General features: G+C 36.8%; 1 protein-coding gene across 1 annotated transcript in view; it reads right to left on the minus strand.

Moving 5' to 3' along the window:
* Positions 1–8,302: 8,302 nt before the first annotated feature.
* PPEF1 (protein phosphatase with EF-hand domain 1) overlaps positions 8,303–17,069 on the minus strand; it is a 107,689-nt gene continuing 98,922 nt past the window's right edge. Inside the window, exons 14-16 of the mRNA XM_008065471.2 lie at positions 10,876–11,039; positions 9,412–9,496; positions 8,303–8,508 (exon numbers count right to left, since the gene is read on the minus strand). Coding sequence (XP_008063662.2) covers positions 8,303–8,508; positions 9,412–9,496; positions 10,876–11,039 — 455 coding nt within the window. The remainder of the gene's footprint in view (positions 8,509–9,411; positions 9,497–10,875; positions 11,040–17,069) is intronic.

Below are 17,069 nucleotides of genomic sequence, written 5' to 3' on the forward strand. Positions count from 1 at the left end.
AGGTTGATGAGTGCCTGCCCTCTTCCGTTCCTGTCTGGCCTAGAACATTTAATTGGCTTTAACTCTTTTGACTCGAAGTCCCTTGGCCATAAGGGTCCTGATGAGGGACATGATGAATCCAGAGCAGGTAGGTACACCAACCTGGCAACAATATTGGACAGGATAAACCTTGGGCATCAATACTACCTCTGGCATATCTTCACCACAGAGGGAAAATATAAACTAAAAAATAAAATCTTGAGCACCCACCCCACTGACTGAACAGACCTCATCTTGGCCTAGGAGACCTCAGATAAATAATAAAAACTTAGTTCCCAGCCCTAATGGGACAGGAGGTCAGACACGCCTCATTATATCACTTTCCTTTTGGGGTTCAGACAACAACTGACAAGCATTAATGTTAAAACAGAGATCATAAAACTAATAGTGGGGAACAAAATTATTGACATTTTATTAACACAGGGGCCACATATTTTATAGTTAACACTCATCTATCCCCTGAATCAAAGAAGACTATAATGGTTACATCAAGTTGTTCAACTGCAGCTTATAGGGCTTTAGAAACAGAACAGTTTTTGCTCTTATTTCAAATGCTGTAGCCAGCTATTGGAGGAGAGGAAAAGAATTTAGGATCAAGTCCAGTCTACAGATAGATAATAAAAACTAAAAAACAATGAAAAGAGATATAGTCTAATAACAGGTGCATTATATTTATTCTTCTGAAACATAATTTTTCTCACTACAGTCACCCCAGTCTCTACCAAAGATAATCAGAGTAAGACTAATTTGTTTGCAAAATGACTTTACTCTGATTAAACTTGGCCTGTTTTATATAAGTTCAGCAAGAATGGTCACTTAGGCTCTTTTTAAATTTGCTTTATTGGAAATTTTGATAAGGAATTCAGATTGGACTAGAGGGATCACGTAGCAAGAAAAAGTAAATGTTCCCACTTTTTGTTTGCAGAACTATACTTTACCAACTTTCTGTAAACTATAGATAACTTAAAAGTAAAAAGTTATGCTTGCTTTGGCAGCACATATAATAAAATTGGAACAATACAGAGAAGATTAGCATGGCCCCTGCACAAAGATGACATGCAAATTCGTGAAGCATTCCATATTTAAAAAGAAAGGGGAAAAGTTTCTTAAATCCAGAAAAAAAAGACCTCAGCAATGTTTCACATTTTAAAAGCTATAAAACCCCATAATTCTTCATCAGTTCAGTCTCATATAATTACTTCTTGTTTTGCTTGATCTTAGTTAGCAGTTTTATGAAATCATCAGTTTCTTCATTAGAGTTCTGGAAATCCTTACTCAGTCCAATGGTATGATCTCAAAATTATCAGAAAAAGCAATTTTGGACTGTAGTTGATTATAAATGCTTTTAGAGATGAACCAAAACCTCTGTCTGGGGATCATAAGACTTACAATGGCCATGATTAAAAGCTGATGAGGGCAACCCCTTCGGGTCCCCTCCCACTGTGGGAGCTTTTCTGTCCTCTCAATAAATCTCAGTTTTAAAAAATCTGATGAGAGTTCATTATGACTGGCAACTGACAAAGAGATTTGGTTATTTATGTGACATACAACATTTTATCATAACAGCCAAACTATGACTGATAACAGATTTCTAGGAATTCCATACAAATTTGGAACACATATTAATACTATATTCATACAACTATAACTCAAGGTCAAACATAATTTCTTATTTGATAAATATTCCCATAAAATTTAACATATCAAATAAGCCTAGTTAGCTTAATATGTCTTTTTCAGACTTCCAGGGGCCCTCTGAAAATCTCAAAGTTAGTTTGAGGTCAAAAAGACTTAATTGTAGAATTTGATTTTAAGAAGTTTATTAAACATATCAAAAGGTTTAAAATACTTTATCAAAATAGGATCACAGGTAACCATGAAATAATAGTCATTTATTTAACTAGAGTGATGATTAAAAGACTTCAAAAGCAAATGTAGAAAGTTACATCATTGTAGAAAACCTTACATCTTTAAATAGAGAGGAGATTCAATTTTTCTAAGTAATCAATAACCTAATAAAGAAAAAATGAAGCACAGAAAATTATTTTGATAAAAACAGAATCTGTGTTTCCTAGACCAATTACCTAAAAAAGATAAAGAAATATCCTTCATCATTTCCTATTAAGAGTAGATTAATACTCAGAGAAAATCTTGTTGTTTGACACAGGGGACTAAATTTTAGCTTTGTATTAGAGTACTTTTGATCTTAAAGCTTAATTTTTAGAAGAATCTATGAACAATTCTCTTCTTTGGTCAACTTGATCACATATACAATTCCTTTCATAAGACTTACCTCCCATAAATCTTCTATAACTTGCTCAGACCTTCTAAAACTTGTTTAGCCCTTCAGTTTTGTTCTATACCTCCTTCTTTATCATATTGGACCAATCAAGTGTTCTACCTTATGACAAAAATATACTTTCCTTTTTTGCTTATCATTTTGACCACACAAAATTCTTTCTCATACGAAAAAATTACTCTTCTTTTCAACATTTTTTTAGCCAAAAATATGTTTTCAAACTTCTAACTTTCTTCACATCTCTCTTACTTACTGGTTTCTTCCTGCCTTGTTTCCATTTCCTTCCTAAATCCATTTTTGAAACAACCTTTAAAGAACCTCCACATTACTTTTTTAACAACAACGTGTCTTTTTACAATTTTTCTCACCAAAAACACATCTTAGTTTCATTTTATACCTTGCATACAGAATTTTTTCTTTATTTTTAGTTTTAATTACCCATATTAATTAGAATTTTTAAATTTATTTATTTATTTTTCAGAGACAAGTTCTCTCTGTTGCCCAAGCTGAAGTACAGTGGCACAATCATAGCTCACTGCAGCCTCAACCTCTTGGGTTCAAGCAATTCTCCTGCCCCAGCCTCTTTTTTTTTTTTTTGAGTTGGAGTCTCACTCTGTCACCCAGACTGGAGTGCAGTGGCAAGCTCCCGGCCACCGCAGCCTCGACCTGCTGGGCTCTGGCGATCCTTCCACCTCAGCCTTCCAAGTAGTTGGAACTACAGGTGCGCACTACCACGCCCGGCTAATTTTTTTATTTATTGTATCTTGCCAAGTTGCCTAGGCGGGTCGCGAACCCACGGGCTCAGGCAATCCAATCACCTCAGCCTCCCAAAGTGCGGGATTATAGTCTCAGCCACCAAGCCCGGCTGCCTCAGCCTGTTAAATAGCTGGGACTACAGGCACATACCACCACACTCAGCTTTTTTTTTTTTTTTTTTTTTTGTAGAGATGGTGTATTGCTAAGTTGCCAGACCGGTCTCAAACTACTGGTCTTAAGTGATCCTCCTGCCTCAACTTCCCAAAATGCTGGGATTACAGGAGTGAACCATCACACCCAGCCTAATTAGAGTTTTTTGTTCTCAGCAATTGTGAATCAGCATTCTGTAGACTAATATCATTTCATAATTTCTAGAAATATGTGCTTCCTCAAGGTATAACTTTTCAAGTTTATTGACAAATCAAAATATATTTAGTCTTTCTATAAAATTTAAGAACCCCAAAATAAACTTACACATATTCAAGTTAATGTTTCTGTATTCTAACTGAATTAGAAATGATTCAGATATGTTCATGAATATCTATTAACTAATCATAACATGAGTTTTAATTACTGAAAAAGATTTCTTAAACTATGAAGAGTTCATTTATAAACTTTTATCCCTTTTATATTCACCTAATTTACTTATTTTTAACAATTATGCTTGAATTGTTCATTAAACAAAACTAGCCCTAATCTCAAGTTATTTTTCAACAAATCAGACAAATATTTAAAATATTGCAGAAGCAAAAAGACTAATCGGTTAAATATGGTTCTTTTTCCCTGTTGTTTTTCCCTCCCATGATTGATATATATCAAGTAATTTATTTTCATCATATATTTTCACTTTTTGGTTGGATTTATAGTTTTATGGTCTAATACATCCAGGAGATAACAAGCCTGATTGACTAGTAAATCTAGGAAAAATATGCTTGCTTTATACTTAAAGACTTTATTTAAGCACTTTTTTTCTTTAAGCCAATTAAATAGAGCTCTTTCATATATTTTGGTGGAATAATGCCACATACACATGCCACGTAGACATACAGACATATAGATACACAGAAGCAGATCTTATAGCTTTCATAAAGATTCTTCATTTGCTCGTTTTAAAATAGTTTTTTTCTCACCCTTTCATAGCATCAATCCTTAAACCATTTGTTCTACTAAGCAATTGTGTGCCAGGCAACCCTAAATTTGCGCATCCAGAGGGATGACTCTTAAGTGAAACAAGGTAGAAAGTTTATATCTCAAAGGCACAGAACTTAAATATAAACACCATTATTTGCTGAGATAAAGAAGAGCTTAGGCAGGCTGGGCACAGTGGCTCATGCCTGTAATCTCAACACTTTGTGTGGGCAAGGTGGGAAGATCACTTGAGCCCAGGTGTTTGAGATCAGCCTGCAAAACATACCAAGACTTCATCTCTACAAAAATAAAAAAAAGAAATTTTAATTTTAAAAAAGAAGGTCTTAAGTAAAGGCCCAGTTAAGATGAGATGGACAGGAAAAGCACCTTAAACAAAGGAAAGGTTATGCCAGCTTTTAAACCAATGCCTTTCCCATTGTAAAAGTTTCTAGTGGTTTAGGTGCAGAGAGGGAGATGCCCCTACACATGGAGATTTCCTTCATAGATATCAATTCCTTTTACAGATTTTCAAAATCTTGTTCCTTAATTAGATCACTGACTTCAGGGCAGAGTTTTTAAATAAATAGGGTCAAAAAATAACCAGTAGAAACTTATGGGAGCTTTCTTCAGAGGCTCATGAGTCCTGGTGGTTAACATGCAGATTATCAGAGGGTGGGCAGCCTTTTTTAGGAGCTTTCCTCGAAATCTTTGGAAGCAGTCCCTTTTCCAATGTTTTAGTCATTTACACAAATGACAACAATTTTTTGGAAACTGCTGTTTTAGGGGTCACTTATTGGAATGGGCTGAGGCAGGCCCCTTCTAAGTTGTTGGTTGCCATGGAGTTAAAGCACTTTGGAAATAGCTTTCAAAAAGGTCATTTGCAATCTTTTGGAGTTTTCCTGGCCCATAAGTAGAGCAGGTGGGGTTTGTCAGGTCACTGATATCATTCTTTGGAGAATTATATTCTACCTCTTTCATCCATTTTTGGACCTTCCAGGTCCCACCAACATGTGTATTAGTTGGTACAGATCAAGGTCATAAGTTACAATTAAGACCCTGAATTCTCCAGGAAACTTTTAAAGGTCTTCTCTAGGTTTTGAAAATGTTTAACCTATGAGTCTGAGCTGTTTCTGTCCAGGGAATATAACACACTACAGGATTATCTCCTGAATTTTCAGGTGGTTTTTTCTTACAAGGAAACTATTTAACTGTGTTTATTTTTTCAGAGAAGAAAGGCAATTCAGATAGTGTTAGTAGACTGTGAATATTCAGGCAAAGTAGGATAGAGAGGAGCAGTAGGAGTTATGTCAGTTTTACCATCCTTGGTGTGGGGAATATCTTCCATTTCTAGCTTTCCATTAGCTCTTCACAGTGAATCTTTTAAAAAGGCTGTTTTGGAATCTTGGGCAGATAACCAAGCAAAAAATGTCAACAGATTCTAAGTAGGCAGGAGAGGACAGAGAGAAAGACAGAGGACTTAGAAACCTCTATATGCCAATCAATGATATACATCCCCCTCAGACTTTAACCCTATAGCTAAAGTCTTCTGATTTAGTTCTAAGAATAAAAACAAGCTTGAGAAGTTCAAACATTCCACATGAAGGCTATTGGGGCTCCAAATTGTCCTTGATGTAATTTGTCCATAGTTTTCAAATTGTGCATAAGAATGGACCATAATGTTTGAACATTTAGCTGACTGAAGTCCCTGAAGGAGTACTATATTTGCATGCTTTAGAATATAGGGAGCCCATTATATTTCTTATCAATATTTCCAGAGCAAAATCCAGAAATACTCCCAAAGACAGCCAAAAGAAAGACTTAGACAACAGTTGGTATACTAGTCACAAAATGAGTGCAACCCATATTTCTGTCTAGGCATATTCTTGGCAACTCCCAACCAGTGGTTGGGTGCTCTTGGTTCATCGACTAAGTTCTCAGGACACAGAAACAAGACAAACAGGAAAGCAATAGCTGTCTGTGGGAAGGAATGGATCACTAACAAAGGGGTACTCTAAAACCGAGTACTCAGTATTTTAGAAAGTAAGGATCCCATTCTTATGTTGTAACTTGGGTCTCTCAGAGTCAGGATGGCTTTGATCTGAAATCCCCTAAGCCAACTTAGCTAATGATTTTCCTTACCTCAGTACACAAGAAGAGAAGAAATGAAGAGGATAGCTAGCTTTGAATTCCAAAAGCTGGAGTGTACTCCTGCAATTACCTTTAAAACTCAGCCTTTGCCATTGACTCATCACACTGCAAACCCAAAAGTCATGTGTTCTCTCATGGCACAAACTAACCCTTGGTATCAGTCTTAATCTGTTTTGTGTTGCTATAATGCAATACCTGAGACTGTGTAATTTATAAAGAATAGGGGTTTATTTTGCTTATGGTTCTGGAGGCTGGGAAGTCATGATTGGGTGGCTGCATCTAATGAGGGCCTCATGCTGTTTTATAGCATGGCAGAAAAGTGGAAGGAAGAGAAGAGAGGGCACATGCACACAAGAGAAAGGGAGTCGAACTTTCTCAATTGCTAACTTGTTCCCAGGAAAAAGACATTAATCTCTCTTGAAGACCTAATCACCTCTTAAAGAGCTTTCCTACCAACATAGCCACAATGGCAATCAAATTTCAACATGAGTTTCAGAAAGGACAAATCATATTAAAATCATGGCAGCACTCCAAGGTCAAATGCCCTCTCATAGCATTAACCCTGAATATGAAAGCTAAAATGTTCAGGGGGCTCAATGCAAAAAGAGCAGAGTCTGGCCCAAGAAGAACTTACAACACTCGGGGCTCCATGAGGAAGAAAGAGGACCTGAAAGGGGTCAGTGGTGGCTCTCCTGAATTCCTCAAGGGGTCCTGGGGGTTATTAGCAGTCTCCTTAGGGTTGCCTTGTTGGTCGCCAGGTCTGTCAACAGATAAATTTAGTTTAACGATCTTACTTGGTTTTATTTATGATTTTAGAATCAGGCAACAATTCATTCCATAAAAATAGAGTAGGTATTCTGATGAGCAGAGCTAAGGAGTTTGGTTTTATAGACAGAGAAAAGCTGAAGAAAGCAGAAACAAAGAACAAAAAGCAGATTGGTCATTTCAACGTTACTTGCCTTGTAAGGCAGGAACAGGAAAACAGAATATTAGAGCAATAATTGATTAATATTGAGTTACTTCAGTTACTTTTTGTTGTAAGGATTAAAAGCAATGGCTTTTGAAATGGCTATTGAAACTGGATTATTTGGAAAATTAGACTGTTTCACTCTCCAGATTTCTTGGAAGGTCAGATAACAACTTGTTTTCAGTTTTGTGATGTGGCACCTTAGCATGAGTGACTCAATTTTGATTTTTAGTCTAGTCTGTTGGGGTCTAGTACACAGCTTAGTCCAAAACCATGGCTTCCTATAATTTTCATTTAACAGTATGCATGAGCAAGGCCCCATATTATCAATGAAGTTGCCAAGAGATATTAACTGTAAGGTTCAATCCAAATGTATTAACTTCTTTGTCTCTCCAACAGACATGAAAAAAATATGCTTTTTCAAACAATACACTCCCACAGATTCCCCCAAGAATCTGATATGGCTCTCATCCTTGGAGGGTAGTTCCAATTGAGGTTCACTGGTTTATAAAATATCCAAAGAAGATTACAGTTTAAAGATGAAAACATTTTATTCTATAAGTAATTTAGTATTCCTCCTCTTGTCACTCAGTCACTCACAGATGTTTCACTTAATAGTTTTCTCTGGTGATCTATGGGTTCCTTTCAGTATATTTTCAAACTGCTCTGGTCTGATTAGGTGGCATCCAGAACAACACTCTAGGCTCAAACCCAGGTTCTCACTGGCAAGGTGTGGGTGCTTATCTGGAACCAAATCCTATCAGCTGACATTTAACCCAGTCTTACCAGTAACAGTTTGCTAGAGATTTCCAGTAACCATACTGTGATCCGTTTGTGGCATGAATTGGGGTCTACTTTTCTCTATTATTGACCATGATTTTCAAGGGTCCTAGAAAGGATTGTGCCTGTGCTTTGGGCTTGGCCCAACTGATTACAAGGAGCCTGGGGAAAGGTCTTGTTTATGCTTAGCCAAAGTTGACATCTTTTTTCAACTTCTCATATCTATGCACTACATGGAAAGCCTTTAAAAACTCATTAAAGTCGATGCTTCCATCTTTGTTTACATCCATTGCGTTGGCGAGATAATCAACTTGGGAATCCTCAATAGGAACACTGTAGTGAGAACGAAAAAGTTTCCACATAGCACGAAATTCTTCCATGGAGATAAGGCCTAAAAGAATATAGGAGAAGGCTGTGAGTGTTCATTTTAAGACCCATACAAGACAGGGGTGGGGAAACCACACTGACTGAATAGTCCCAACCAAAAGCTCACTAACATGCCTGACCGTGAAGATATTGAAGGAAATGGACAAGATTACAAATGTAAGAAATATTATGCCACTTTCAACTTCTAAGGGATCCCAAGATAATTCTAAAGGCAGAATGAGTAAACAGTAAATAAATGGGAATGGAAGTGCAGACTGTGGGACTATGTGCTATAGAAATTATAAGATCTAAAATAGAAGGATGAGGGACATGGAAGGAGAGCAGCTAGGAGAGCAATATCAAAGCAGAGGGAGAAGATGCCCTGGGAGTCAATAAGAGGATTGCAAACAATGCTGCTGTCTTTTTTATAGGCAATAATTTACTTTCCTGTTTTGATTATTGATTTTTTTTTAGTGTCAAAGGTCTCTGCAGTAGGGAACTTTCTGATGATTTTTCAGAGTGTGAAAATAAGTCACTGTGCATCAAAACAAAGCAGAAAATGAGCTTTCATAGCCTTTAGTCCCCCAAACAGAATCAGAACTCAAGGAATGATTTTTATTGCCAGGAGTAACTAAGATATTAAGATGGACAGTGAATTATCTTTTCATCTGTGCTGGTGATTTATATAAAAGGAGCTATTCTAGTTGGCTGATGGCTACATAGGCTTCTGTGGAACTCTATGGTCTTGAATACAGAGTTTGTGGCCAAACTAAAATAACAATAGCATTAAACATGAGTTCATTTTCCCCCCTCAGGTTTTATCAAATTTGGATGAAGAATGAAATAGATAAAAACAGAGTTCTGATTTCAGAAGAAACAGACTAGCCTTTGCTTTCTACTACTACTGAACTAATCAAAGTTCATTTACCTGAGTGATCAGAGTCAATTATATTAAATACGGTTTCCAGGTCAGATCGGTATCTGTACAGAGTTTCAATTAAAGCAGAATGAACCTAAAATAAAGATTTTCTAAGTGTTAAAACAGAATTAATGACACAGATCAATTTTAGCAAATGTAATAAACACAAATCATCATCAACTGAAATGACGTGATTTTAGATAGAAATTTGAGAAGGCAGGACCTTCCCTTGAAACCTTAAACTTCTTCATTCAGATCAAAACCCTAGCTCTCCTGTTCTAAGGCTTCTGCCCTCCTCTGGGGACAGAGCCAAAGTGAATAAGGCAGCAATAAATAACAGTAGCCACCATTTACAGAGATACTTATGTGAGTTATTTCCTTTAGTCCCCTATATCAACAAGGAAAAGGAACAGAACTATTTTTTTTTTTTTTTTTTTGAGTTGGAGTCTCACTCGGTTGCCCAGACTGGAGTGCAGTGGCCACTCCCGGCCACCGCAGCCTCGACCTGCTGGACTCCGGCGATCCTTCCGTCTCAGCCTTCCGAGTAGCCGGAATTACAGGCATGCACCACCACGCCCGGCTGATTTTTTAATTTATTGTAGAGATGAGGTCTCGCTGCCCAGGCGGGTCTCGAACCTGCAGGCTCAGGCAATCCACTCACCTCAGCCTCCCAAAGGCGCGGGATTACAGGCTGAGCCACCGAGCCCGGCTGGAACAGAACTATTTTACATTTTACATTATTATCCATTTTACAGATTAGAAAACAAAGTGATAAAGAAGCTTTGCCACAGGTCACATAGCTGGCAAGTGAGATTTGAATCTCAGTTGCCTGAAGCTAAGGCCTATGATCTTAGTCACCATGGTAAACTGCCTCTAAAGTCAAAAGCCTTCTTCCTGGAGATATTTGTCTCCAACCTGAACTTTACTTTCCTTTCCTTCTCTCTACTCTTAACTTCTCATTTTCTCTGCAAACAATCAAGTATAGCTCCAACCAGCTCAATATAACTAATTGCTGACGGGTTGCTAACTAATAAGTACTAGGAGACTGGGGTACTTACCGCCCCAGGGGTATTCACATTTTAATAAGGGATTCTACGTTTTAAAAATCTTTAAGACACATTCTGGATCATATCAGCAAGTCTGTATACTCACAGTTTAACAGGGGACATGTCAAAAATTCTAAATTGTATGCTGTATTAAAGAATGAATGTCACATCTATTCTTCTGCCGGACAGCACTTAAAGGAATCCCATATTGGATGTGGATTTGCTTGCTGAAGCTTTTCCTTCTTTTTTCTTTTTGTCTATCCTGAGAACATTTCCTGAACAGATCTCAATATATCTGGGAGATTCCCCTTCAACCTTTCCCAAGACTGCCACTCCCATCCATTATATGATTCCACCCCCAACTTTTCAAAGGACTAAGTTATGTTTCACCCCAGCCAGGATTTAGCTGGGGTTATGTTTCACTTGCCTCTTTCACAGGTTTTTCAATGTGGATATCGTGGAAGCTGGACATGTAGTCAACCTTTCCATCTCTGTCTATGTCTACCAGATGCAAACTCAGGGATCTCCATGGTAAGTTCAGCCTCAAAATGCTCTCCATGCAAAAAGCCCATTGGCTCACAGAAATTTGTCCTAACAACAACAAAGTCCACATAATTTTTTAAAATATAATTTGATTTTTTAAAAACACAACCTCCTTGGCAGAACTAGTAGGCAGTCAAGGGTCTGCTGCTCTCCTTTATGATTTGTCTTCCTAGGACCCATAGCCCTGAAGGAGAAATAACTAAAGAAAGTCTTTAATATTCCACAGATCTTGCCCTTACTGTCACCTGTAAGAAATCAGACTCAGGGTATTAGATTTTTTTCCTTTTTCTGATTAACAAAGTAAGGTATGCTTATTATAGAAGATTTGAAAACACAAAATAATACTTTGGTATACTACTCATCTGCCATTTTCACAGCTAATATCCTTACCCTCTAATAGTATATGTAATTTTTCAAAATACAAATATCATTTTTTTTTGTTTATCAAAGATATGCTCATCCTAAATTATTTTGGATAAACAGAAAATGTTATTATTTCTAGTTTTTTTTCTAGAAATATAAATATGTGTATACATGAATGTTTATGTATTTTCTTTTTCTTAAAACCAAATATACATCGTACTCTAGCATGTTTTACATACATATATTGCATATGGCAACACACACAATCATTTACTTACAATAACTAGTGGACATCCATCTATGTTAATAAACATAGATCTAAATCATTATTTTAATGACTGTGAAACTATTTCATTATTTCCTTATGATCATTCCTGGAACTGGAATTGCAAAATCAAGTGGTGTGCATATTTTTAAAGCTTTGGTATATACTGCTTTCAAAAAAGTCTGTCCATTTACATTCCCACCAGACTATTCTCTCACACAAAATTCTTTTTTTTAAAAAAATTGGAGTTTAACACATATAGAAAAGTTCACAAAACACATACAGAACTCAATGAATCATCACAGAAGGAACTCTTCTGTAACCACCACAAAGGACAAGAAATAGAATGCTGCCAATATCTAAAAGGCCCCCTTGTGGCCCCTCACAATTACTATCACCTCCCACTTTTCCAAGGAGAGCTGCTATCTTGTTTTTTGTTTTTCATGGGGTTTTTTTGTTTGTTTTTTGTTTTGGCTTTTTTGATCACTATATAAATGGAATCATAAAGTACATATTTTGAAAGGAGGAGGGGTTCTGGCTTCTTTTGTTCAACAAAAGTTCATGAGATTCAGCCATGTTGTTCCTCTTAGCTGTAGTATCTTCATTTTTATTAATGTATAGTATTCCCATGGTATGAATATTCACAATTTATATATCCATTCTATTGTTGGTGAACATTGAGTTATCACTGGTTTGGGGTATTACAAACAGTGCTACTAAGAACATTTCTGTAAATGTCCCTTTTGTGCATCTATATACCCATATTTCTGTTGGGTGTATACCTAGGAGTGAAATTGCAGGGTCATGGGGTATGTCTATGTTCAGCTTCATTTGATACTCCAGTTTTCTAAAGTGGTAATAGCAATTTAGACTTTCACCAGCAGTATATGAAAGTTCTGGTTAGTTCACATCTTTGCCATCACTTGATATTGTCAGTATTTTTCTTTTTTTTTCATTTTCTTTTTTTTTTTTTGAGTTGGAATCTCACGCCGTCGCCCAGACTGGAGTGCAGTGGCCGCTCCCGGCCACCGCAGCCTCGACCTGCTGGACTCCGGCGACCCTTCCGCCTCAGCCTTCCGAGTAGCCAGAATTACAGGCGCGCGCTACCACGCCCGGCTAATTTTTTGATTTAGTGTAGAGATTCAGTATTTTTCATTTCAGCTTTTCTAAGGGATGGATAGTAATATCTGATTATTGACTTAACTTGCATTTCCTGGATGACCAAAAAGATTGAGCACCTTTTCATATATTGTCCATTTGGATGTCTTATTTAGTGAATTGTCTATATATGTCTTTTGCCAAGTTTTCTATTGAGTTCTCTCTTATTCTTATTGAGGAGTAATAGTTACTTATATTTTCTAGATATAAACCTTTTGTCAATTACATGTGTTGCAAATATCTTATTCTATGACTTACCTGTTTTCACTTAACAGTGTAGTTCAATGAACAGAAGTTTCAGTTTTGATGTAATTAAAGGACAGTTCTTTTCTTTATGGTTAGTGGTTTTCTGTTTGGTTTATGAAATCTTTGCCAGGACCAATGGCATAAATAAATTCCCCTATGTTATATTCCAGAAGCTCTGCTGTTTGTTCTTTATATTTTAATCTACAATCCACTTGGAGCTTATTCTCATGTATATTGTGAGCTATAGGCTGTTTCTATTTCTATATGGATATCTATTTGGCCCAACATCCTTTATTTAAAAGACTGTCCTTTCCTTGCTGCTCAGCAGTGGTACCTTCAAGTGCTTATATATGTGTGAATCTGTTTCAGGATTCTCTACTTGCTTCCATTTTTCCAAATGAATATTCGTGTGCCAATTCCATATCATTGTAATTACTGTACCTTTATAATAAATCTTGATATATAATAGGGAAAGTATTCTTGCCTTATTCTTTTTCTTCACGAACATCTTGGCTGTTTTTGACCTTTTGCACTTCCATATTAATTTTAGAATCAGATTCTCAAGATCTACCAAAAAATCCCTACTACCTTGGAATTGTGATTGTATTGAATCTATAGTTCAATTTGGGAAGAATTTATATTTTGACAACTTCAATCCCTATACTCCTTGAACAAAGTCATATCCACCTGTTTATTTCAGTTCTCTTTGAGTTGTCCTAGTATTTTAGAAATCTCAAACATCATTCATTAGGTTTCTCCCTCAGTACTTCATTATCTATTGTGAGTGGTATCTTTTAAGAGTTTTTTTTTTAGCTAAAAGTTAATTGCTGGCTACCCTAGTTATCATTCCCATGTAGCTACAAAACTACTCTTTTTTGCTAAGTTTTGTGATACTGGAGCTGGACTCTAAACGTTTCTTCTTTGGGCAGCTGGTATAATGTTAGGCTTTTTCAGTAGAGGGTGCAGGAGGAATACTGCAAGGAATAACAAAAGAAATAGCTGTTCTTTCTGGTTCTGGTGTGCTGTTTCTCATTTCTACAGCACAGCATTGTTACCAGAGATGTGTGGAAAATGTAGTGTTACCTACCTTCTAGTAAATTTCATTGACACCACAGTGGATAACTTTCTTGCTACCAGTGTTCAGGAGACACAGTGGTGCACAGTCCCAAGAGAGTTTTGGTGGCACCCCAGTAGGTGGCTCTATCCTCTCCAGTCCTGGCCTACCAGCTAGAGACCCAAATCTGATTTAAGACATCTCAGTGAACTTCTGTCCTATCCAGTGAGCCACAGCCATACCCTTGCCAATGAGGTCTGAGTCTCAGCCTTGATTAGGAGTGGAGGACTCTTCCAAGCTTGTTCCTTCCTTGGGTACTCTCTCTCAGCCTTAGAGATAGTGTCTCCTCCCTATACTTGCTATTCCTGTATTCTTTAGAGTTTTCTCTTTTATCCTTTTTAGTAGTTAATCACCTTATACCAGCTAGCAATTATTTATATTAAATTTCCCTGTTTAATTACTAATGTGGTTTCTGTATCCTAAATAGACCCTGACTGATATACTAATATATAGAAATGCAATAAGTTTTTATGTATTGGCCTTGTGTTCAACAACTTGCTAAATTTATTTTTCTTTGGATTATCTAGATTTTATACTCAATCACATTTTCTATATATTATGATGGCTTTGTTTCTTCCTTTTTAATTATTATTTTATTTCTTTAACTTACCTTATTACACTGGCTAGCATCACTAGTACGATGTTGAACAGATATCTTGATTGTGGGCATTTGTATTAGTTTCCTATTGCTTCTGTAAAAAATTACCACAGATTTAGTGGCTTATAAAATAACACAAATTTATTCTCTTATACTTCCAGAGGTAAACAATCTGAAATCAGTTTTATTGGACAAAAGTCAAAGTGTCAGCAGGACTGGTTCTTCCTGGAGGATCTGAGGTAAGGATCTGTTTCCCTGCATTTTCCAGTTTTTAGTGGTCATCTGTATTCCTTGGCTTGTGGACCCTTCTGCCATCTTCAAAGTGTGTTATTTCAATATCTGCTTCCATCATTATTCCACTTTCTCCTCTGACTCTATCTCCTTCTATGTCCCTCTTATAAGAACCATTGTGATTACATCAGACCCACTTAACTAATGCAGGATAATCTCCTCAGGTTAATCACATCTGCAAAGTCCCTTTTGCCATATAAGGTAAAATTCATAGATTCTGGGGATTTGGATGTAGACATAATGGGGGGCAGGGCATTGTTCAGTCTACCACAGCATCTTTCCCTCATTCCCAATCTTAGAAGGAGCACTGTCAACATTCCTCCATTAAGTATGCTATTTGCTATAGGCTTTGAGATATCCTTTGTGAGATTAAGAAAGTTCACTTTTATTCTTAGCTTTCTAAATGTTTTTAAAAACCATGAAACCAGAGTGAAATCATATCAAATAATTTTTCTTATTTTGATACGATTATATGACTTCTTTAATTTTGTTAAGATAGTGAATTACACTGATTGATTTTCCAGTGTCAAAGCAACCTAGAATTCCTAGTATTCCTAGAGTAAATCACACTTGGTTGTGATATATTAATCTTTTGCTAATATTTCACTTAGGATTTTTTTCATCCAAATTTATGAATTTTACTTTTCCATTAGGTTCTTGTTAGATTTTGGTATTAAAGTAATGCTGGCCGGGCACGGAGGCTCATGCCTATAATCTCAGCACTTTGGGAGGCTGAAGGCGAGAGGACTGCCTGAGTCCAGGGGTCAAGACCAGCCTGGGTAACATGGTGAGACCTCATCTCTACATATATCAAAAAATTAGCTGGGCATAGTGGCATGCACCTGTGGTTCCTGCTGCTTGAATGGCTGAGGCAGAAGGATCCTTTGAACCCAGCAGGTCGAGGCTGCAGTGGTCATGAGCGTGCCACTGCACTCTAGGATGGGCAACAGGGTGAGACTCCTAGTCACAAAAAAAAAAAAAAAAAAAATGGTTACGCTGACCTCCTAAAGTAATCTGGGAAGTAATCTGGGAAGTGTTTCCTCTGTCTTTATTCTCTGAAAAAGTTTTTATAAGACTGGCTTAATTTCTTTGTCTTTTTTTTTTTTTTTGAGTCAAAGTGCTGGGATTACAGGCATGAGCCACTGCGCTCAGCTATTTCTTAAATATATAGTACAATGGTTAATGAAGCTATCTGAACATAGAGCTTTCTTTGTGGAAAATTACAAAATTTCAGATCCAGTTTATTAGCCTCTGTGGAAAGCAGTGTGACAATTCCTAAAAGCTCTAAATATCAACCTCCCATATGACCCCGCAATCCCGCTACTGGGAATATACCCTGAAGAACTCAAATCACTCTATAAAAAAGATACCTGCACACGTATGTTTATCGCAGCATTGTTCACAATAGCAAGAACTTGGAAGCAACCATGCTGTCCACCAAAAGAGGACTGGATTTAAAAAATGTGGTACATATATATGATGGAATACTACGCAGCTATAAAAAAGAACAAATCATGAATTTCGCAGCAACCTGGATGGAACTAGAGTCTATAATACTGAGTGACCTCTCACAGAAACAAAGATCTGAGTATCACATGTTCTCACTCATATAGTAGAACTTGATCATCCAGTGTAACACCATAAGAAAATGACTAACAGTGGTGGGAAACTATGTGGGGGAGGGAGATGGGATTAACGGTAGTAAATATCTGTCTGGGGACGGGAAGACACCTCTTATCAACAAGGGTGCCTGAATGAAGCATATTTGTATACCTAACCCTTAACTGTACCCCACAATATCATAATAAAAAATATTGATTATAAAAAAAATAGCTATAGGATTGTTCAAACTTATTATTTATTTTTATGTCACCTTTGGTAAGAGTGTGTGTGTGTGTGTGTGTGTGTGTGTGTGTGTGTGTGTGTGTGTGTGTGAAATTTGTCCATTTGATCTAAAGTTTTAGTTCATTGGCATAAAAGTTTCTATAATATAGCTTATTTTTTTATTGCTTGTAAGTCTGTATTAATATCCTCCCTTTCAAC

Source organism: Carlito syrichta, unplaced genomic scaffold (genome assembly GCF_000164805.1).
Source record: "Carlito syrichta isolate Samal-C Ts95f unplaced genomic scaffold, Tarsius_syrichta-2.0.1 Scaffold308488, whole genome shotgun sequence".
In the NCBI taxonomy this organism is placed as follows: domain Eukaryota; kingdom Metazoa; phylum Chordata; class Mammalia; order Primates; family Tarsiidae; genus Carlito; species Carlito syrichta.